At 36.2% G+C, this 25,440-nt stretch overlaps 1 protein-coding gene across 1 annotated transcript; it reads left to right on the forward strand.

Annotated features, from left to right (window-relative positions):
• Positions 1–19,479: 19,479 nt before the first annotated feature.
• Positions 19,480–19,869, forward strand: LOC137644391 (uncharacterized). The gene has a single exon (XM_068377373.1). The coding sequence runs from the start codon at positions 19,480–19,482 to the stop codon at positions 19,867–19,869; it is 390 nt and encodes a 129-aa protein (XP_068233474.1).
• Positions 19,870–25,440: the final 5,571 nt, after the last annotated feature.

A 25,440-nucleotide genomic window follows, 5' to 3' on the forward strand; every position in this document is an offset into this window, starting at 1 on the left:
AGGGTAGCTGATAGTGTAGTAGATAGGAGTGTTAGGGCGAGTAATGTGGGAATACCTGTAAGGATAAATGAAGGGTTTAGGCAAGAGAATCAGGTTTGGAGGGATAGGAGTGCTAGTGCGCCGCGAGGTAGGTCAGGTAGTTGTATCCGTGAAGAGAAGTGTTATAGATGTGGGAAAATAGGACATAAGAAGAATGAATGTAGATGGGCTCTAGGTGCTTGTTTTAGATGTGGTGAGGTAGGGCATAGAATTAGCGAGTGTAAGAAAGAGAAAGGGGTAAACTGTTATCGGTGTGGTATGACTGGGCATTTAGCGAGTGGATATTGTAGTAATCGTATGAATGGGATTTGTGGTAATTGTGGTAGGGATGGTCATTATGCTAGAATGTGCAAGGAGCCATGGGGTGAGTGTACTGAATATGGTGCAGATGGGCATGTAGCTAGGGTATGTAGGAAGAAGGGAGTAAGTCAGCCAGGATGTTCGGGAAAGTAGAGTGTAAGAGGGTTCAGCTGGGTGAGTCCTGTGTGTGTGGAAGGAATAGGATCAATGTTTGTGAGAATGGGATGAGTAATTGGTTGGAAATGAGCAAGTATGAACCTAGTATGCATGAGAAATTAGGGCTGGAAAATAAACAATTAGTGTTAGTTGAACTTAAGAAAAAGAGGCGTTTGAAAGTTTTAAGTGAGAAGTATGACAAGGGTGTAAATGTGCAAGTGAGTGTGGAGGATAAATGTATTAATACAGATGACTCATGGCTGAGTATGAATGATACCTATAGTGTGTGTGGTTTTTCATTAGATGATGTAAAAGAAAGTATGACGAATGCGAGAATGAGAGACAGGAGAATTATAAGTATCATGAATGAATCTTTTGCTAAAGTTGAGAATATTTTTGATAAAATGGATGAACTTTTTACAGAAATGAGTGCAATTTTAGGGCCAGATGAGAACGAGGTAGATATGATTGTACATGATATATTAGATGAGAGGGATTTAGATAGGAATAGTGTTAATGTAGCGAATGATTGTGATCAGGAAGAAGTGAATGAGAGAGTATATGGGGGCCCAGTTACTCGGAGTAGAGGTCCCGTTCCCGACTGCGACTGGGTTATGAAAAAAATAATGTAAGTGTTGTGTGAGATGGATTTGGCAAAGTAAGGGGGGAGGAATGTGGAGGTTTTATTTTTGCTTTATTTAAATTTTTGTTTTTTTGCCAAATCATGTGAGAGAGAGAGAGAGAGAGAGAGAGAGAGAGAGAGAGAGAGAGAGAGAGAGAGAGAGAGAGAGATTGTGTTAGCGAGCGAAAGTAGTTAGTGTATCGATCGTTTGTGGTGAGAAAGACTGTGGGTATAAATGAGATTGTTTGTTTATATTTTAGTTAGGTTAAGAGAGTGGTGAATGTCTTGGATGAATGCTTATTTTGATTTGACTGCTGTAACCGTCAGTTGTGTGAACGCTTGATTTATTATTTTTGTATTAGCAGCGAGGAAGTGATTATTTATATTCTGAGTATGTACAATTTTGTTTATCTTTGCTTGTCGTGATTGTGAATGATAGGAACAATTTATTATCTATCTTTGATTATAGTGCAATAGTTCAGTTAGTTAGGAGTGTTCATAAGTGTTTTTCTTTTTTTATTTTGGCAGGCCATGATTCCTCCTTTGGTGAGACTCAAGTTTTTTGAAAGTGGATTATTGTTGATGACCAAGCCTGTAATAAAGGATTGCATTTAGACTTCGCTATTCGATTGCTCAATTGTTGATGACCTGGCCTGTATACGATTTTTTTTTTGGACTGCTTTTTTGGATTTCTGAACTGATGATGACCTGGCCTTTCAATTAAGATTGCTGATGATGATGATGATGAATATGATGATGATGATAACAATGACCCCAATCAGGGAATTAGTGTTTGCAAATTGCCACCCAGTGGAATAGTTGACCACAAAGCGGTGATAGTGGTAGTTTGCCATAAAAGACAGTTTGGCTGGTGTTGAGGACAGTGTCGGGGTCCTATAAAATAATATATACATATTGGTTGTGGTCTATCTTAATTTTAAGTTTGTGAGGTTTTTTTATATGAATGGTGTTTTGGTTTTTGCATATTTAATATTAAGTTTGATCAGTTTTAAGTATTTTGAATGTGGATGCTTTCGGTGTTAATTATTTTAGTTTGTAAGGTAATATAGCTTTAAGGTTATGTTTTGTTCCAATTTTCCTTCTGTCCAAGAGTCCGGTTGATAAAGTAAGGGGAAAGTTTGTGTTGTGGGACAATTGTCAGTTAGAGTGATTCAAGGGTGTGGGGGTTGTTTTGCAACATCCCGCCACACAGTGATTCATCATAATGTATTAAAGTGGACGTTCCTCAGGTGTAAGGAACTTACTAATATCTACTCCTCCCTCTCTCCTCATCTCATTCTTCTTAACTCAACTAGAATTCCTGATTCTACCTGTATCAAGATCTGTAACTATAATGTGTTTCAGTGTAACACCTCTGGTGAACAGAGGGCAGGTACAGCAATAGCGGTTCGACGGGATGTTGCTGTCAAGTTAATTGATGGTTTCAATCACGATCTGATTGCTGTTGAAATACAGACAGTACGGGGACCAATTATAGTCGCCACGACCTATCTACCCCCAAGGAACCCAGTATTTCCACAGCAGGATATATCATCATTGATGAGACGTAACATCCCTGTCTATCTGCTGGCTGATCTTAATGCAGCTCATCCAGCCCTTGGTTATAACAGTGTCAACCCTATTGGCACATTAATCAATGGCCTGTTGAATAGAAACCTTATAGGGTTCTTAGGCCCAGATTTTGATACGTATTTTACCAGAAGAACTTCTAGTAAACCAGATATACTTCTTTCAAATAGATTCCACATTTTTAATTATTCACTAACTCAAGGCCCCTTAACCACTTCGGATCATCTTCCCATTATTTTCAAGATTACTGTGAGACCCATTATGGTGGTCGCTAATCCAACTATAGATTTGAACAATGCGAACTGGGAATGTTTTAAGGACACTCCTGATGACTCTCTCTCTACTTTTGACGAACCCGATAACATCTTAAAGGATAAATCGTACATAGACGATAAGATAGCTTTTTGGTATAGGATGATCAAGGAAGCCTCAGAGCTCCATATCCCATTTAAAACTTTCAGGATACTACCCTATACTAAAGAAACAGATTCTCTTAAATTACTTCAGATCCGTTATAAGCAAGCCCTAGAATTAATTAACAACCGAGGCCCCACACATCAACTTTTAGAGTATATTCATAATATACAAGAACGGATCAAAATAGTATCAACTGACCTCATTAATTCTACTTGGGAGGCTCTGTTAGACAAATGTGAAGGCTTTTATAAAGATCCTGCAAAATTTTGGAATATGATCAAGAAATTGTTGGGCTCAACTTCTCAACCTATAGCATACATCACCCATAATAACGAATAGATCTATTCATCTCAAGATCAGGAGGTGATCTTTAGAGACTTCTGGTCCAATATCTTTAAAATAAACCCAATAGAAAATGTAAGGTTTCACCAACAACATGAACAGCATGTCACTGAGACAATCCGTGAACATGCTGATCATATAATACCTTATGATTCAGTAGATCTTGGGAGACTTGACTAAGATGACCCTTTCCTCAAACCTATCCAACTTCAAGATATTATCAAAATAATCAAAAGTTTTAAAAACAAAGCTCCAGGGCAGTCTAAAGTAAATAAACTTATCCTTAATAATTTTCCATATTCGATGCTCTCTTTTCTTTGCAACATCTTTAATGAAACTCTGAGTGTGGGTTATTGGCCTGATTATTTCAAAAAAAGCAATACTTCCCTTTGTAGGGAAAAAGGGCAGAGACCTCACCTCAGTCTCTAACTATAGACCTATATCCTTATTAGAGACACCTGGTAAGATTCTTGAGAAAATTATTAATGAAAGATTTGAGGATTTCCTTGAGGAAAATTTACTTATCAATAACAATCAAATCGGATTTACAAGGGGTAAAGGGACCCAACTTGCATTAGCCCGTCTTTATGAATACATTGCTGTCAAGTCAAATCTTGGGGGTCGTTGTAACCTAATTTCTAGGGATGTCAGCCGAGCTTTTGATAAGGTATGGCACGACGGTCTTAAATACAAGTTCATAGAAGCACAACTACCAAATCTAGATACCAAGTTATTGTGTAACTCTCTTGACAATCGAGTGGCCATGATTAAGATTAAAGAATTTATTGGACCAGAGTTTCCACTTCTATCTGGTGTTCCTCAGGGCAGTGTTCTCTCCCCTTCACTTTACAATTTTTATATCAGAGACACCCATCCTCCTGCTCCAGGTTGTCTGCAAATCATGTTTGCAGATGACCACACTCAGGTAATATCTATTCCTAATAAGAACAAACGTATGCTGCAAATAAAAACAGTCCGGGAAATACAAAAAGTAAATAATTACGAAAAGAAATGGAAAATTACAACAAACTTGAACAAATTTCAGCTCCTCCCCATTTCAGCTCGCTGTCCTGCAGAAATCATTGTTAACAATGTTAGAATTCCATTCAAACAAAAGGCCACTATACTTGGGTGTAACTTTAAGAAATCTGGTATTCTTTCACACGTCAAAGAGAGAATCGCTGCTTCTAGAGTAACTTTTGATAAATTACAACGTTTTAAATACCTATCAACTTAAACGCAACTTCGTTTATATAAATCATTAGTAAGGCCTCAGTTAGAGTACCCCACCATAATTTTTGGAGCAATTAGCAAAACTTCCCTTAATAAAATACAGGCAATTCAAAATAGGGCTTTGAGGAGAGCCTACAAAGAGAGCCCTCCCTATTACAATACAATTAGGGAATTACATGAATATTCCAAATTGGAGCCTCTTGATGTCCGGTTTCACAGGCTCGGCCAGAAAACCTGGGACAAACTTGCTTTAGACGATGACAACCTTTGCACCCTAACTAGAAATCTCACTATTGAACATGCTCGTGATCATTATTGGTGGAAGAGACTGGAGCCTAAGATCAATTGTCTACCTCCTAGGCACAGATTCATATCATCTGATTAAATTCATTATATATCCTTTCAGCAGTTAAATTGTAATTTCATTTAAACATTAAATCATCATCATAAAAAAAAAAAAAAAAAAAAAAAAACCTTCATTAACCATCATACCTTACTCAATCAACAAATTCTTGACAGTCGATTGGTGTCCTTTTGCTGAGCGTGAACCAAAGAACCTTTCCTTTTCCTGCCTGTCTCTTCCTTTCTCAGAATAATTCTACTACTATCTAATGTCGCATGAGGGTCTGCCCCTCTCTTTTATTCTTTTCCTGTACTTCCTTTTCCCCCCTTTTTTTCCCTTCTTCTTTCCCATCCCAGGTACCTGCCTTCGGGCTATAAACTGGATTGTATTCAGGGGTACTTATCCTTTCCCCATATTCCCCACTTCCCTGTCCTCATCGTACTGGTACTGGTAGATGCTATTGCGTGAACTTTCCTAAGACTTCGCAGAATTCGGTGCCACTCACCAGCAGTGCCCGTAAAAAACTCATACAAGAAAAAAATTCAGCATTTTGGTTGATATATATACGGATTACCATTCACAAATTTTTTATGCACCGTAAATTCAAAAGACCTTATTTGTCTGGATACTAAGTCAGCGGTTGCCAACCGGTGGTTTACAGAAAATTTTGAATAATTTTCAATTTTTTGTTTTGTTAATCCTCTTCAGGAGACCCTGTTACAAACTGAACCGAAGACAGAGAGCTCAGTGTTGTTAACAAACATTATTATTTAAAGGGGATTGTGAAATAAAGCTTCATCGATCTATCATGTGACGAGAGTCTTGAATCAAAATTCCAGTCATCTTTAACGAGACTTCATTTTTGGCTCGCTATAAATAGTCAATACTCTTCGCAGAGTGAAATAGTAATGAGAACTTTGATTAAATTTTCAACAATATGTTAATGTGAAAAGACATTTTCATCTGTTACAGCAATTATTAAGACTACTTACCAATCTCGCATTGACATGAAATTGGCTTTTCGTCTTGCTGCAACAAAAAATCCACAAACTTATCGCAAATAAGCAGGAGAAAATATCACTAAAATGTGTAATAATTAGATAAACTTCAAATTTGAATTATCTCTATATAATAATCAAACTTTAATATTGTTAAAATAAATGCTTAATTTTTACATTAATACTACAAGAGTTCTCTGATTTTTATTACCTTCGGCATAATCGAACATAATGCGAAGGATATGTATACGCCTCTGTCTGTTTGTTATTAGTGAATACTAAATCAACTAAATCAACTGAACAGATTTTGCTCAAACCTAGTCGTCAGGTTGGGTATGATCCAAGGATAAATCTAATATTTTGGATGAAGTACAAGTGCGCGGTAGAGGGCATGCCTCTGCCACGCACATCAGCCTTATTTTTCTGTTACCTCTACTGTGTAACCTTCTTGTATTTCAATGTATTTTCTCCAGAATCTAATGGATTTGTCCTTTGATTATACCCAATATAATCACCAAGTTCTGTTGAAAGTGGTTAGGTAGTTCTCGCCTTATGTTGTTCACAAGCTAAAAAAAAAAAAGTCTTGTTTCGCACTAGACTCCACTGCATACTTATTCTTCGATGTAGTTTTTTTTTCTTTCTTTTTTTTTCTTTAAGTAAAGTTGCTCACAAACAAATACAAACAGACAGGCAACGGTGAATACATATCCATCTCTAAATCTTCAACAAAATCATAGATTTAGCGTCGGGTAGGTATCCACCCCTGACAGTTTGCTTTTTTTTTGGGGGGGGGGCCTTGCTTTAGTGAGACTTTACACAAAAACTACTTTGCTGATTTACACCATAGTTGGTTGTCCTGTTATAGCTACAGCTACAGGAGATTAGGATTGTAAGGATTGGAGGGGATAGTGTTGAAGTGAAGTACAGTGGGAGGTAAAAACATTGGGGCAGACCAATTGGCTCTTTGTTGTTGGGTTTTTACTGTGACATCATGCCTTGTGGATTTACAGGAGGTGAATTCTCTTACCAGCCTCGGACGGACTTGTGTATTCATGTTTATTCCTTTTGTAGGATTTTCTTATTCATTTATGTCTGTCTACTTTTGTTCTATTGGTTTATTTTAATACGCGGGATTTGATTCATCCCGTGAACTATGTAAGGAGCTATCTTTTTCCAGCATGAATGCTAATTTTGTGTCTGTGACCAAAGAATATCTCTGTAACATTTTGGATAATGTTCCTCAAAGTACAAGTACGCAGCAGTACTTTGAAAATGATAGCAATGATATATTTTTTTTTTTTTTTTTTTTTTTTTGTGAACAACATTACCAAAAACCCAATGAACCCCTTTCAACGAAACTTGGTGAAGATATGAGGTAGGACCAAAGCCCAATTTATTATATTTTAAGAAAATAATTCTAAGGACAAGTATGCAGCGGAATTAAGAGCAAAATAAAACTGCTTGGCGTGGTATAGGTACGCTCTCTACTGAGTGCCCATTTAGTTATATAAAGGTATTTACCTTTTTTTTTTTTTTTTTTTTTTTTAATCATGTTGGAGATATGCCAAATTTAAATTTTAGATTTAGTGGTCCATGAAGTTTTGAAAGTTGTCGACCGCTTTACTAAAACATTTGAAAATGGCAACTTGTTATCAATTTCAATCTCTAATGAAAAGTCAGTAGATGGCACCATAGTATTCAAAGCTGGTAGAAAAGAATTCTCATCCTTATCAATGGGCTAAACACAAAATAAATCATCAACATATCTGACCCCAAAATACCTGCAAGCAGAATCCTAGGTAGGTAAATTATCTGAAAAAAATCCACGTGAACATTAATTAACGATCGATATATAGGATTACCCTTTGCTTGAGTATCACAGTACCGTGCGTGGTGTGTCTAACTTTAAAAAAAAAAAAAAAAAAAAAAAAAAAAAAAAAAAAAAAAAAAAAAAAAAAAAAAAAAAAAAAAATTGAGGTGTCGATAGTGTTATTATTATTATTATTATTATTATTATTATTAGTAGTAGTAGTAGTAGTAGTAGTAGTAGTAGTAGTAGTAGTAGTAGTAGTAGTAGTAGTAGTATTACTAGCAAAGCTACAACCCTAGTTGGAATAGCAGGAACTTGTCAGAGCTGTAATTCAACTTCTAGAATACTGCTTAGTATTAAGCCACCTGATGGGGAAGGCCAAACTAATAGAATTAAGTTCATACCTATCATTATGAACAGGATGGTACTGTCTGGGAAGATCTGAATGTAAAGGATGGTCAGCATTATGGAAAATGTTAGGCAACATGCATAACAAACCAATTGAACGACAGTGCCAGGGATTAATATAAAGATCAGGAATAAGAAATTTAATAGACTGTAAGTTCCTGTCAAAGAAATTAGAATGAGAATAAACAGCTGAAGACCAGACATGAGAACAATAGTCAAAACAAGGTAGAATGGAAGAAGGAAAATTCAGAGTTAAAGAAATATTATCAGCGCTGAAATCCAGAGGGTGAGGGACAAGTGTTCTTGACTTACTTACAATCATACTTCGAGTTAGAATTCGATTTCATCCGCAATAATTTGCACCATGCACTAATTTTTGCTAGGTCTCTATTAAAAAAATCAGCTCCCCCGGATCTACATTCAACAGATAGAATTGATACAAACATTACCATCATCTGCTTATGCAATGAGTTTTATTTTTTCTAGGCCAAACCACATGTCATGAGTATATAGTATGAAAAGTAATGGGCCAAGAGCACTACGCTGCTGAATACCGGAATCACATTCCTATACTCACTAATATGTCCATCAACAACAACTTTTGCTGATCTATTACTTAAAAATTCATAATATTGCTAAGAGAAGACCCATCCTCTCCCAACTGTTTGAGTTTCAAAATAAGGGCCTCGTGATTATCTCGGTCAAAGCCAGTACTAAAATCAAGACCAATCATACGAATTCCCTTGCCACAATCAAGGGATGCATGTACAGCATTAGAGATTGTAAGAAGGGCATCACAAGAGCCAAGAACTTTACGAGAGCCAACTTGTAAATTGGGGTACAGAAGATTACCTTCAGTAAGTGTAAGAGGGTTCAGCTGGGTGAGTCCTGTGTGTGTGGAAGGAATAGGATCAATGTTTGTGAGAATGGGATGAGTAATTGGTTGGAAATGAGCAAGTGTGAACCTAGTATGCATGAGAAATTAGGGCTGGAAAATAAACAATTAGTGTTAGTTGAACTTAAGAAAAAGAGGCGTTTGAAAGTTTTAAGTGAGAAGTATGACAAGGGTGTAAATGTACAAGTGAGTGTGGAGGATAAATGTATTAATACAGATGACTCATGGCTGAGTATGAATGATACCTATAGTGTGTGTGGTTTTTCATTAGATGATGTAAAAGAAAGTATGACGAATGCGAGAATGAGAGACAGGAGAATTATAAGTAGCATGAATGAATCTTTTGCTAAAGTTGAGAATATTTTTGATAAAATGGATGAACTTTTTACAGAAATGAGTGTAATTTTAGGGCCAGATGAGAACGAGGTAGATATGATTGTACATGATATATTAGATGAGAGGGATTTAGATAGGAATAGTGTTAATGTAGCGAATGATTGTGATCAGGAAGAAGTGAATGAGAGAGTATATGGGGGCCCAGTTACTCGGAGTAGAGGTCCCGTTCCCGACTGCGACTGGGTTATGAAAAAAATAATGTAAGTGTTGTGTGAGATGGATTTGGCAAAGTAAGGGGGGAGGAATGTGGAGGTTTTATTTTTGCTTTATTTAAATTTTTGTTTTTTTGCCAAATCATGTGAGAGAGAGAGAGAGAGAGAGAGAGAGAGAGAGAGAGAGAGAGAGAGAGAGAGAGAGAGAGAGAGAGAGATTGTGTTAGCGAGCGAAAGTAGTTAGTGTATCGATCGTTTGTGGTGAGAAAGACTGTGGGTATAAATGAGATTGTTTGTTTATATTTTCGTTAGGTTAAGAGAGAGGTGAATGTCTTGGGTGAATGCTTATTTTGATTTGACTGCTGTAACCGTCAGTTGTGTGAACGCTTGATTTATTATTTTTGTATTAGCAGCGAGGAAGTGATTATTTATATTCTGAGTATGTACAGTTTTGTTTATATTTGCTTGTCGTGATTGTGAATGATAGGAACAATTTATTATCTATCTTTGATTATAGTGCGATAGTTCAGTTAGTTAGGAGTGTTCATAAGTGTTTTTCTTTTTTTATTTTGGCAGGCCGTGATTCCTCCTTTGGTGAGACTCAAGTTTTTTGAAAGTGGATTATTGTTGATGACCAGGCCTGTAATAAAGGATTGCATTTAGACTTCGCTATTCGATTGCTCAACTGTTGATGACCTGGCCTGTATACGATTTTTTTTTTGGACTGCTTTTTTGGATTTCTGAACTGATGATGACCTGACCTTTCAATTAAGATTGCTGATGATGATGATGATGAATATGATGATGATGATAACAATGACCCCAATCAGGGAAGTAGTGTTTGCAAATTGCCACCCAGTGGAATAGTTGACCACAAAGCGGTGATAGTGGTAGTTTGCCATAAAAGACAGTTTGGCTGGTGTTGAGGACAGTGTCGGGGTCCTATAAAATAATATATACATATTGGTTGTGGTCTATCTTAATTTTAAGTTTGTGAGGTTTTTTTATATGAATGGTGTTTTGGTTTTTGCATATTTAATATTAAGTTTGATCAGTTTTAAGTATTTTGAATGTGGATGCTTTCGGTGTTAATTATTTTAGTTTGTAAGGTAATATAGCTTTAAGGTTATGTTTTGTTCCAATTTTCCTTCTGTCCAAGAGTCCGGTTGATAAAGTAAGGGGAAAGTTTGTGTTGTGGGACAATTGTCAGTTAGAGTGATTCAAGGGTATGGGGGTTGTTTTGCAACATCCCGCCACACAGTGATTCATCATAATGTATTAAAGTGGACGTTCCTTAGGTGTAAGGAACTTACTAATATCTACTCCTCCCTCTCTCCTCATCTCATTCTTCTTAACTCAACTAGAATTCCTGATTCTACCTGTATCAAGATCTGGAACTATATTGTGTTTCAGTGTAACACCTCTGGTGAACAGAGGGCAGGTACAGCAATAGCGGTTCGACGGGATGTTGCTGTCAAGTTAATTGATGGTTTCAATCACGATCTGATTGCTGTTGAAATACAGACAGTACGGGGACCAATTATAGTCGCCACGACCTATCTACCCCCAAGGAACCCAGTATTTCCACAGCAGGATATATCATCATTGATGAGACGTAACATCCCTGTCTATCTGCTGGCTGATCTTAATGCAGCTCATCCAGCCCTTGGTTATAACAGTGTCAACCCTATTGGCACATTAATCAATGGCCTGTTGAATAGAAACCTTATAAGGTTCTTAGGCCCAGATTTTGATACGTATTTTACCAGAAGAACTTCTAGTAAACCAGATATACTTCTTTCAAATAGATTCCACATTTTTAATTATTCACTAACTCAAGGCCCCTTAACCACTTCGGATCATCTTCCCATTATTTTCAAGATTACTGTGAGACCCATTATGGTGGTCGCTAATCCAACTATAGATTTGAACAATGCGAACTGGGAATGTTTTAAGGACACTCCTGATGACTCTCTCTCTACTTTTGACGAACCCGATAACATCTTAAAGGATAAATCGTACATAGACGATAAGATAGCTTTTTGGTATAGGATGATCAAGGAAGCCTCAGAGCTCCATATCCCATTTAAAACTTTCAGGATACTACCCTATACTAAAGAAACAGATTCTCTTAAATTACTTCAGATCCGTTATAAGCAAGCCCTAGAATTAATTAACAACCGAGGCCCCACACATCAACTTTTAGAGTATATTCATAATATACAAGAACGGATCAAAATAGAATCAACTGACCTCATTAATTCTACTTGGGAGGCTCTGTTAGACAAATGTGAAGGCTTTTATAAAGATCCTGCAAAATTTTGGAATATGATCAAAAAATTGTTGGGCTCAACTTCTCAACCTATAGCATACATCACCCATAATAACTAAAAGATCTATTCATCTCAAGATCAGGAGGTGATCTTTAGAGACTTCTGGTCCAATATCTTTAAAATAAACCCAATAGAAAATGTAAGGTTTCACCAACAACATGAACAGCATGTCACTGAGACAATCCGTGAACATGCTGATCATATAATACCTTATGATTCAGTAGATCTTGGGAGACTTGACTAAGATGACCCTTTCCTCAAACCTATCCAACTTTAAGATATTATCAAAATAATCAAAAGTTTTAAAAACAAAGCTCCAGGGCAGTCTAAAGTAAATAAACTTATCCTTAATAATTTTCCATATTCGATGCTCTCTTTTCTTTGCAACATCTTTAATGAAACTCTGAGTGTGGGTTATTGGCCTGATTATTTCAAAAAAAGCAATACTTCCCTTTGTAGGGAAAAAGGGCAGAGACCTCACCTCAGTCTCTAACTATAGACCTATATCCTTATTAGAGACACCTGGTAAGATTCTTGAGAAAATTATTAATGAAAGATTTGAGGATTTCCTTGAGGAAAATTTACTTATCAATAACAATCAAATCGGATTTACAAGGGGTAAAGGGACCCAACTTGCATTAGCCCGTCTTTATGAATACATTGCTGTCAAGTCAAATCTTGGGGGTCGTTGTAACCTAATTTTTAGGGATGTCAGCCGAGCTTTTGATAAGGTATGGCACGAGGGTCTTAAATACAAGTTCATAGAAGCACAACTACCAAATCTAGATACCAAGTTATTGTGTAACTTTCTTGACAATCGAGTGGCCATGATTAAGATTAAAGAATTTATTGGACCAGAGTTTCCACTTCTATCTGGTGTTCCTCAGGGCAGTGTTCTCTCCCCTTCACTTTACAATTTTTATATCAGAGACACCCATCCTCCTGCTCCAGGTTGTCTGCAAATCATGTTTGCAGATGACCACACTCAGGTAATATCTATTCCTAATAAGAACAAACGTACGCTGCAAATAAAAACAGTCCGGGAAATACAAAAAGTAAATAATTACGAAAAGAAATGGAAAATAACAACAAACTTGAACAAATTTCAGCTCCTCCCCATTTCAGCTCGCTGTCCTGCAAAAAATAATTGTTAACAATGTTAGAATTCCATTTAAACAAAAGGCCACTATACTTGGGTGTAACTTTAAGAAATCTGGTATTCTTTCACACGTCAAAGAGAGAATCGCTGCTTCTAGAGTAACTTTTGATAAATTACAACGTTTTAAATACTTATCAACTTAAACGCAACTTCGTTTATATAAATCATTAGTAAGGCCTCAGTTAGAGTACCCCACCATAATTTTTGGAGCAATTAGCAAAACTTCCCTTAATAAAATACAGGCAATTCAAAATAGGGCTTTGAGGAGAGCCTACAAAGAGAGCCCTCCCTATTACAATACAATTAGGGAATTACATGAATATTCCAAATTGGAGCCTCTTGATGTCCGGTTTCACAGGCTCGGCCAGAAAACCTGGGACAAACTTGCTTTAGACGATGACAACCTTTGCACCCTAACTAGAAATCTCACTATTGAACATGCTCGTGATCATTATTGGTGGAAGAGACTGGAGCCTAAGATCAATTGTGATCCTCCTAGGCACAGATTCATATCATCTGATTAAATTCATTATATATCCTTTCAGCAGTTAAATTGTAATTTCATTTAAACATTAAATCATCATCATAAAAAAAAAAAAAACCTTCATTAACCATCATACCTTACTCAATCAACAAATTGTTGACAGTCGATTGGTGTCCTTTTGCTGAGCGTGAACCAAAGAACCTTTCCTTTTCCTGCCTGTCTCTTCCTTTCTCAGAATAATTCTACTACTATCTAATGTCGCATGAGGGTCTGCCCCTCTCTTTTATTCTTTTCCTGTACTTCCTTTTCCCCCCTTTTTTTCCCTTCTTCTTTCCCATCCCAGGTACCTGCCTTCGGGCTATAAACTGGATTGTATTCAGGGGTACTTATCCTTTCCCCATATTCCCCACTTCCCTGTCCTCATCGTACTGGTACTGGTAGATGCTATTGCGTGAACTTTCCTAAGACTTCGCAGAATTCGGTGCCACTCACCAGCAGTGCCCGTAAAAAACTCATACAAGAAAAAAATTCAGCATTTTGGTTGATATATATACGGATTACCATTCACAAATTTTTTATGCACCGTAAATTCAAAAGACCTTATTTGTCTGGATACTAAGTCAGCGGTTGCCAACCGGTGGTTTACAGAAAATTTTGAATAATTTTCAATTTTTTGTTTTGTTAATCCTCTTCAGGAGACCCTGTTACAAACTGAACCGAAGACAGAGAGCTCAGTGTTGTTAACAAACATTATTATTTAAAGGGGATTGTGAAATAAAGCTTCATCGATCTATCATGTGACGAGAGTCTTGAATCAAAATTCCAGTCATCTTTAACGAGACTTCATTTTTGGCTCGCTATAAATAGTCAATACTCTTCGCAGAGTGAAATAGTAATGAGAACTTTGATTAAATTTTCAACAATATGTTAATGTGAAAAGACATTTTCATCTGTTACAGCAATTATTAAGACTACTTACCAATCTCGCATTGACATGAAATTGGCTTTTCGTCTTGCTGCAACAAAAAATCCACAAACTTATCGCAAATAAGCAGGAGAAAATATCACTAAAATGTGTAATAATTAGATAAACTTCAAATTTGAATTATCTCTATATAATAATCAAACTTTAATATTGTTAAAATAAATGCTTAATTTTTACATTAATACTACAAGAGTTCTCTGATTTTTATTACCTTCGGCATAATCGAACATAATGCGAAGGATATGTATACGCCTCTGTCTGTTTGTTATTAGTGAATACTAAATCAACTAAATCAACTGAACAGATTTTGCTCAAACCTAGTCGTCAGGTTGGGTATGATCCAAGGATAAATCTAATATTTTGGATGAAGTACAAGTGCGCGGTAGAGGGCATGCCTCTGCCACGCACATCAGCCTTATTTTTCTGTTACCTCTACTGTGTAACCTTCTTGTATTTCAATGTATTTTCTCCAGAATCTAATGGATTTGTCCTTTGATTATACCCAATATAATCACCAAGTTCTGTTGAAAGTGGTTAGGTAGTTCTCGCCTTATGTTGTTCACAAGCTAAAAAAAAAAAAAAAGTCTTGTTTCGCACTAGACTCCACTGCATACTTATTCTTCGATGTAGTTTTTTTTTCTTTTCTTTTTTTTTTCTTTAAGTAAAGTTGCTCACAAACAAATACAAACAGACAGGCAACGGTGAATACATATCCATCTCTAAATCTTCAACAAAATCATAGATTTAGCGTCGGGTAGGTATCCACCCCTGACAGTATGCTTTTTTTTTTTTTTTTTTTTTTTTTGGGGGGGGGGGCTTGCTTTAGTGAGACTTTACACAAAAACTACTTTGCTGATTTACACCATAGTTGGTTGTCCTGTTATAGCTACAGCTACAGGCGATTAGGATTGTAAGGATTGGAGGGGATAGTGTTGAAGTGAAGTACAGTGGGAGGTAAAAACATTGGGGCAGACCCATTGGCTCTTTGTTGTTGGGTTTTTACTGTGACATCATGCCTTGTGGATTTACAGGAGGTGAATTCTCTTACCAGCCTCGGACGGACTTGTGTATTCATGTTTATTCCTTTTGTAGGATTTTCTTATTCATTTATGTCTGTCTACTTTTGTTCTATTGATTTATTTTACTACGCGGGATTTGATTCATCCCCTGAACTATGTAAGGAGCTATCCTTTTCCACCATGAATGCTAATTTTGTGTCTGTGACCAAAGAATATCTCTGTAACATTTTGGATAATGTTCCTCAAAGTACAAGTACGCAGCAGTACTTTGAAAATGATAGCAATGATATATTTTTTTTTTTTTTTTTTTTTTTTTTTGTGAACAACATTACCAAAAACCCAATGAACCCCTTTCAACGAAACTTGGTGAAGATATGAGGTAGGACCAAAGCACAAATTTATTATATTTTAAGAAAATAATTCTAAGGACAAGTATGCAGCGGAATTAAGAGCAAAATAAAACTGCTTGGCGTGGTATAGGTACGCTCTCTACTGAGTGCCCATTTAGTTATATAAAGGTATTTACCTTTTTTTTTTTTTTTTTTTTTAATCATGTTGGAGATATGCCAAATTTAAATTTTAGATTTAGTGGTCCATGAAGTTTTGAAAGTTGTCGACCGCTTTACTAAAACATTTGAAAATGGCAACTTGTTATCAATTTCAATCTCTAATGAAAAGTCAGTAGATGGCACCATAGTATTCAAAGCTGGTAGAAAAGAATTCTCATCCTTATCAATGGGCTAAACACAAAATAAATCATCAACATATCTGACCCCAAAATACCTGCAAGCAGAATCCTAGGTAGGTAAATTATCTGAAAAAAATCCACGTGAACATTAATTAACGATCGATATATAAAATTACCCTTTGCTTGAGTATCACAGTACCGTGCGTGGTGTGTCTAACTTAAAAAAAAAAAAAAAAAAAAAAAAAAAAAAAAAAAAAAAAAAAAAAAAAAAAAAAAAAAATTGAGGAGGTGTCGATAGTGTTATTATTATTATTATTATTATTATTAGTAGTAGTAGTAGTAGTAGTAGTAGTAGTAGTAGTAGTAGTAGTAGTAGTAGTAGTAGTATTACTAGCAAAGCTACAACCCTAGTTGGAATAGCAGGAACTTGTCAGAGCTGTAATTCAACTTCTAGAATACTGCTTAGTATTAAGCCACCTGATGGGGAAGGCCAAACTAATAGAATTAAGTTCATACCTATCATTATGAACAGGATGGTACTGTCTGGGAAGATCTGAATGTAAAGGATGGTCAGCATTATGGAAAATGTTAGGCAACATGCATAACAAACCAATTGAACGACAGTGCCAGGGATTAATATAAAGATCAGGAATAAGAAATTTAATAGACTGTAAGTTCCTGTCAAAGAAATTAGAATGAGAATAAACAGCTGAAGACCAGACATGAGAACAATAGTCAAAACAAGGTAGAATGGAAGAAGGAAAATTCAGAGTTAAAGAAATATTATCGGCGCTGAAATCCAGAGGGTGAGGGACAAGTGTTCTTGACTTACTTACAATCATACTTCGAGTTAGAATTCGATTTCATCCGCAATAATTTGCACCATGCACTAATTTTTGCTAGGTCTCTATTAAAAAAATCAGCTCCCCCGGATCTACATTCAACAGATAGAATTGATACAAACATTACCATCATCTGCTTATGCAATGAGTTTTATTTTTTCTAGGCCAAACCACATGTCATGAGTATATAGTATGAAAAGTAATGGGCCAAGAGCACTACGCTGCTGAATACCGGATATCACATTCCTATACTCACTAATATGCCCATCAACAACAACTTTTGCTGATCTATTACTTAAAAATTCATAATATTGCTAAGAGAAGACCCATCCTCTCCCAACTGTTTGAGTTTCAAAATAAGGGCCTCGTGATTATCTCGGTCAAAGCCAGTACTAAAATCAAGACCAATCATACGAATTCCCTTGCCACAATCAAGGGATGCATGTACAGCATTAGAGATTGTAAGAAGGGCATCACAAGAGCCAAGAACTTTACGAGAGCCAACTTGTAAATTGGGGTACAGATGATTACCTTCAGTAAGCCTATTTAGACGTTTTGCCAAAATACTCTCAAAAACTTTAGATAATATGGGAGTTATGGAAATTGAGGGGTAATCAATCGGAATTGAGCTACCACAAACACATTTACTTAGTGGAGTAACATTAGAAACTCTGCAAGAGGTGCTACGAGCTCCTTATTTTACTACTTTGTGCAAAATAACAAATAACATTTAGAGCTAAGAGGTCTGTAGTCTTTATAAAGAACAAAGGAAAATTTCCATTTGGGTCTACACCTCTGTAACCATCTAGGTCCATCAAAATAGCTTTAATTTCACGAGAATGAAAAGCCAAACTAGTTAGTTTAGCCTCAAGAAAACATGAATAAGGAAGATCAAGTTTCTCATTATTCTCCTTACTGTCAAACACATCAGCCAAAAGAGCCGTCTGTTCCTTTGGACAGTGAGAGACAGAGCCATCTGGTTTAGGTAAAGGTGAAGCTGTAGCATCTACACCAAAGAGTGCAGATTTAAGGGTAGCTGACCCCTCATGTTTCTTTAATGGTAAAATTCTATTCCTTTTCAATTGAAGCATAACCTCTCTGTCCAAAGCTCTAAGGTAACCAAAATTATTCCAAGTCAAATCTGTTCCCTTTCTAAAGATGATAGGCCTCCTCCTCCTGAACCATGGTTTTTCTTTCAATCGGTGTCTTAGCACATGAAAGGGGAAACACCTATCAATTATGTTGACAAGATTCACATTCAAAGGAATAACAGGAACAGCACTATTATACAATCATGACCAATTCAAGACCAAAAGATCACTCAAAATGCCATTCTAGTGTGTTTGAGATTTTATATATATCGCACATGACTATGATACATCAGGGAAAGGCTGCTCATCTTTATTACTAATGAAATCAAGGCATGATCATATATCCCAACTGGAGTACCAACCTTACGTAACGCCAGGGAATTATATAAGGTCTAAGCGGTTACCAAACCTATGAGTAGCTTCACTTATGGTTTGCTCACAGCCCGATTCAGAAGAATGGTCCAAAGCTTTTAACCCTGGGCAGGTAAACGTCTAAATCCAAAACGTAACAGGTAAACTTATAACGTATACGCTACCGCTTGTTTTAATTTCTCTTGGTAGTTCCGGTGATGCATTTTTTTTTATTAATTTTTTTATACATGTAATTCTAGCTATCTACGACTGGGATATTCTCAATAAAAAAAAAAACATGCAGGTAACTTAATGATTTTTTATTAACTGAGACCTGAAAACTTTTGTTGATTTTGAGAGACTACCTTTGTCCTTGCTACTTGATAAAAACAGCCTAATGGTAGTTTCTAGGAGTACCCGAGGCATATTCCGTTGCCTAGGTTGAAAACAGAAAAATCTGGAAAGAAAAGAAAAAGGGAGAAATTTTTAGTAATAAAAAAAAAGTTACATGTGACAAAGACATTTTTTCTAATATAAATTATAAATTGAGACTGCTGAAAATGATATACATAAAATTTGAATAATAGATAAATAAGATGATATATGAAATTCCTGAAATAAAAAAGTTAGCTTTTTTTTTAATTTTCAAAATAAATAACTAGCGCCAGTAATTAAATTTCCTCTTTCATATTTACACTATTCCAGCCTATGTGACCTATAATATCCGAAAATTATTGCTAGAATTTTAGAAAACTTTAAGATAAAACAGAAAATATTGAACGAAGGGAAAGGCACTGCTGACAAAGGGGAAGGCACTGCTGACAAAATGGAAGACACTGCTGACGAAGGAGAAGGCACTGCTGACAAAATGGAAGGCGCTGCTGACGAAGAAGGCACTGCTGACGAAAAAGGCACTGCTGACAAAGGGGAAGGCACTGCTGAAGAAGGGGAAGGCACTGCTGACAAAACGGAAGGCACTGCTGACATAGAAGGAACTGCTGACGAAGGGGAAGGCACTGCTGACGAAGAAGAAGGCTCTGCTGACAAAGGGGAAGGCACTGCTGATGAAAAAGGCACTGCTGACGAAGAAGAAGGCACTGCTGACAAAGGAGAAGGCGCTGCTGACAAAAGAGAAGGCACTGCAAACGAAGTAGAAGGCACTGCAGGTGGTTCATCAAATGCCAAACAAGCTGATGGTTCGACAGAAATATCTTGAGGAGGATCGGCCATCGTCGCTGGGAAGCTGTTCTCATTTTCCATGTCATAATCGTCCTCACACGTGCTATCTACCTCTATTTCGTCTTCATCAACCTCTGTATCGGTTCCAAGGTCATCAGTGCTGAACAATCTCATCAAGATCGCCTCTTCAGAAAGATTTCTGCGTGCCATGATCGAAACTAAAAAAAAAAGAAAAAAAAAACACATTACTAATATTGACTAAATTACACTATAGATGGTAATCCTACATCCAATATACCATTAGCATCATGTTCTCAAATTATCTATCAACGTTCACTATAAGTATCAAAACACTATTCACAGAAATAAATATATTGTAATCAATATTGTAAAACTTGTGAAAATCAATCAGTCACTTACCCGGTAAACGTGTAGCATATACGCTACCAGGAAAATAAAAAATTAAGATTTCCAAGAAACAGCGAGAGAGGACAATGGCAGTTGCTCCTTCAGGTGTGTCTCTGGTCTAACTAACTGGTACTGGGTAAATTTCCCCTCAGAAGCCGAACCCAAGCAGCGCAGAAGTGAAAAAGGGGTTTTGTGCATATAGGCGGTAGCATATACACTACATGTTTACCTGTCCAGGGTTAAGCAATGGCAAATAGCATTGAAATCACCAACAAAAACAAAAGAGGCCTCTCTATCATCGTTTTATATCCAAGCAATAATGGTAAGAAGATAGCTGAAGATAGTATCACCCATGTCTGGAATTTGTTAGATCAAACACAAATAAAAGTTGTTATGCCTGCCAAAAAAATTCTATTACCTGAGCACCCTGTCCCTGATGTATCTTACTCATGACAGATTTATTTGAAATCTCAAGCAGACTGGAATGGGATTTTGCCTGATATTTTGGGCTTGAATCGTCAAAAATATATTGTAGTGTTGATCCTGTAGTCCTTTTTAATGAGAATCTAGTCAATATAATTGATAAGAGCATCCCTTCTCATGTACTAAGGTTGTGACTGGAGGGCAAACCATGGTTCAGTGATGATTGTAGACATGTGTATTTGGAGAAGCTGGAGGCCTATCATCTTTGGAAGGGTACCAGACAAGTTTTGACCTGGAATATCTATACTCAGCTTAGAGTTTTTGCTCAGAGATTTTATGCTTCAACTGAATAAGAATACAGTTAAACCATAAAAGAAAACCTTTCTGGTACAACCCAGGAGCATAAGTGGCGGACCACCCTTAAATCTGCACTCTTTGGTGTAGATGCAACAGTTCTTCCTTTACTTAATCCAAATGGCTCTGTCACTCACTGTCCAAAGGAAAATGCAACCCTTTGGCTGATGTGTTTAGCAGCAAGCAGAGTATTGAGAAACTCGAACTTCCTCATTCATGTTTTCTTAAGGCTAAACTGACTAGTTTAGCTTTTCGATCTCGTGAAATTTAAGCTCTCTTAATGGACCTTGATGCTTATGGAGGTGTACACCCAATTGGTATTTTTCCTTTGTTTTTTTTTTTTTTATAAAGACCGAAGACTACTTAGCTCCAGAGTTATATGTTATTTTTCCAAGTTAGCAAGAAGAGGAACTTTTAGCACTTGTTGGAGAGTTGTTAATGTCACTCCACTATGTAAATGTGTTTGTGGTAGCTCAAGTCCAACTGATTGCCACCAAATTGCCATAACTCCCATATCATCTGAAGTTTTTGAAGGTATTTTGGCAAAATGTCTTGATAGGTTTGCCGAAGGTAATCATCTGTTCCCTAGTTTACAATTTGGTTTTCGTAAAGGCCTTGGAGCATGTGATGCCCTTCTTACAATCTCCAATGCTGTACAGAAAGCCCTTGATTGTGGTCAGGAAGTTGGTATGATTGGCCTTGATTTTAATGCTGCCTTTGACCGTGTTAATCATGATGCCCTTGTTTTGAAACTCAAACAGTTGGGAGTGGGTGAGTCGTTTTTTAGCATCATTATTGAATTTATAAGTAATATATCGCAAAGAGTTGTTGTTGATGATCACCATAATGAGTATAGGAATGTGATATCTAGTTTTCCTCAGGGTAGTGTCCTTTGCCCATTACTTTTCATGCTATATACACATGACATGTGGTTGGGTCTGGAAAACAAGCTTGTTGCATATGCAGATGATGCTATTATCTTTGCATCAATTCCGTCTCCTGAATGTAGACCTGGGGTTGCTGAATCCCTTAATAGAGATCTAGCTAAAATTAGTGCATGGTGCAAATTATGGGGTATGGAGTTAAATCCTAACAAAACTCAAAGTATGATTGTAAGTAGGTTAGGACCATGGCTCCTCAACTTCTGAATCTCAGTATTGATAATGTTTCTTTAACTTTGTATGACTATTTTAAACTTTTAGGTGTGATTCTCGACAGGCAATATTAGGTGTGTGTCTTCTTCAATTGCACAAAAAATTGGCTTATTGAGAAAGTATTTCAATATTTTTGGTGATCAATCTATTCTGAAGAAGTGTTCTAATTCTTTCATTTTACCTGGTTTCTAGTATTGATCTCCTGTCTGGTCTTCAGCTGCTGATTCTTATCTTAATTTGTTGGACAGGAACTCGCGGTCTACCAAATTTCTTATTCCTGATCTAGATATCAATCTCTGGCACCGTCGTACAATTAGTTCATTGTGCATTTTGCATAAGACTTTTTATAATTCTGACCATCCTTTACATTCAGATCTTCCCGGACAGTTCCATCCTCTTCGTAATTCTAGGTAAGCAGTTACTTCTAATAGTTACGCCTTCTCCATCATGAGGTTCAATACTACACAGTACTCTAGAAGCTGTATTCCAGCTGTGACCAAGTTGTGGAATGATCTTCTTGGGTAGTTGAATCAGTGGAACTTTAAAAGTACAAACTCGCAGCATATGTTTTTATGTTGAACCCGCTTACATAAGTCCTTTTGTTAATGTTCTTAAAATATTTTATCTTAATTTTTCATTTCATTTTACATTGTTTATTTATTTCTTTATTTCCTTCCCTCACTGGGCTATTTTGGCCTGTTGGAGCCCTTGGGCTTATAGTATCTTTTTTTTTCAATTATGGTTGTAGCTTAGCTAGTAATAATAATAATAATAATAATAATAATAATAATAATAATAATAATAATAATAATAATAATAATAATAATAATCTCATGACCTCCACATTCCTAACAGGACTTATGAGAGGCTGGGTATTCAGTCCTAATATACACCGCCATTCCCCTGGCTATAGGAATAACATACCATTTAAAAACTATTGGGTTCTTAAACTCAGTTGTATGGAGGTCAGATGAAAGTTTCTGAGCACAAAAGAATATCACATTGTCTGGATGCAACTTTAGGGTCTTGAATATTTGCATGAACACCGGGAATATTGCAATACAGTAGACGGTACTGACGAAGTCTAGGACGTACTGGTTCTGGGTTTATCTCAATGCCTCCAGACAGCATATAAATTAATGGCAATAAAAACGATACATCGTACTTAAAAACCAAATTAACAATAATGATTACAAAAACTATTTTAACGAAATATGAATAAGGTGATTAATAAACCCATACACTAGATAAAAAATAGGAAAAACTCGTCAACATGGAGTAGATACATCATGCAAGGGTAATATAAATACCCTCCAAGATAGCCACTTCAACTGGAGGGAGGACAGTAAGGATAGTTTTAAAAAGGAAATGAAAAAGAAAGTATAAATCAAAATCAACATAAATCTAAATCAAAATACATAGCTTAGAATTTATTTCGTTACATGCCTAGAAAAATATGTTTGTCTATATACATTCAATATACACCCTTTGTGATTCTAATTTCTTTTTCAGGATAAATATGTTTTGACAGCTATTATTGTGTTTATTGCGCATCCATAAACAATTGAAATAAACGGCTATTAATGAAATGACAGTATTTTAATCAATGTTAGATTTTCACGATACTTTAACCATTCAGTTTACAACATTTCCTAAATCAAACCATTCTTTAACATCAGTCTATAAAATAAGGCCTTCATATATGTGACTATCAATGAACTTAAATGATACCCAAAAATAATTAAACAGAAAAAATATATTTAATCATTCTGACTCTCTTTATCACAAATTTCTTTTTATATCTTTCATAATTATAGTAATTACAACATAGCAATCGCCAATTTGTTTAAATAAAGAGAACATGAGTTTTTCTAATATAGATATATGAATGAACTAGCAAAAACAAAAATGTAATAATTAGTCTGACAAAAAATAATTATAAACGATCATCCTTCGTATTTCTTACTTTTCTTGATATGATGCTTGTGTAGAATCATGGAATAATTAGGCTCCCGCAATCATAGCATTTGATATCGCCTCCATTTCCTTTGGTTAAAAAAAAAAAAAAATTCTCTTAAAGATTCCGTGTTGAACCTATTCCCAACATTTCTATTTCTTAGTAACAGTGAAAAGGGACATGGGATCAAATGAATGACAGTGATGTCTAAGAAAGGGTGAGAAATTTAGTTAGTTCAAATACTATTGGCATGCTGGATCCGTATGGTACACGCCGACCAGGACAATAGTACTGTTGACTGCTACTGGTAGTTGACAGAAGGTTCATATGACACCAAACAAATATCATCCTTGCTGGCTGAGGCCTATACAGTAGTCGATATACCCTTTAATTGTGATAATAAAGCCTATACCCTAAGCGCTCATGCTTTCCATTAACACGGCCCCTCATGAATACCGTATTAAGCTTTTCCCTATGCCAAAACTTCAAATGAAAATCTCCGATGTTGAGGAAAAATTAAAGATGATAAAAATGTATCCAATTTCTCCTAAAATTATGAAAATAGTGTCAATTTTTACCCCTTTATGCCGCTGCGTATCATTATGGTTAGCGCCATAAAGACGTATGGAGTAGTTCAAAAAAGTATCCGAATAATTGATACTTTTATATACATTCTGGTAACACTGTCGGGTAGAGTTTCATGAAACCGTGGAACCCAGATGGTGCCTGTTGACAACCGACACGAACTCCGTTACCATATCTTCATGCAAACACTGCGCAGTTCAACATTTTATGTTCCAACTTGAGACGGTTTTTTGGCGAGTATTAAAAACTATACAGTGCATGATAAATATAAGTATATAAGATAATAGTGAAATATGTCAAAATTATGCAAGATACAGTTTGGCATATTACAGTAGTCGAAATTTCTTATGACACACAAATAAATGAATAAAAAAAATAGTATAATTGTGATAAATCTGGCAGCCGTGGTATCGGTAATGCGCTACTGGTCTGCGCATGCAATCGAGCTAGCTCCGGCGCTGACCGAAAATTGTCAAGTTTATCCCCGTTCTGGCAAGCTGAATGTAGTGCTAAGTGCAAACAGTTGTTGGTCCCTCATGACCCTTTTGGGTGTCATGACCTCTGGTTTGAGAGCCCCTCATCTAAATGGCTGGTTTTGTGAGGTAACACCTATTCTTGGAACTACAGTATATCTGGATGCCCTGTGAAAAATAATGAGTATTTTATGTGTAGATTTTAGTGATTTGATTTTAAATATGATTCTAAGTTAACTTTACATTAAGGGGTG

The sequence above is a fragment of the Palaemon carinicauda genome, chromosome 7, assembly GCF_036898095.1.
Source record: "Palaemon carinicauda isolate YSFRI2023 chromosome 7, ASM3689809v2, whole genome shotgun sequence".
Classification (NCBI taxonomy): Eukaryota; Metazoa; Arthropoda; class Malacostraca; order Decapoda; family Palaemonidae; genus Palaemon; species Palaemon carinicauda.

Excerpts from the sequence above, each read along its gene's own strand:
- LOC137644391 (XM_068377373.1), top strand. The coding sequence starts at position 19,480 with ATGGAAGACACTGCTGACGAAGGAGAAGGCACTGCTGACAAAATGGAA.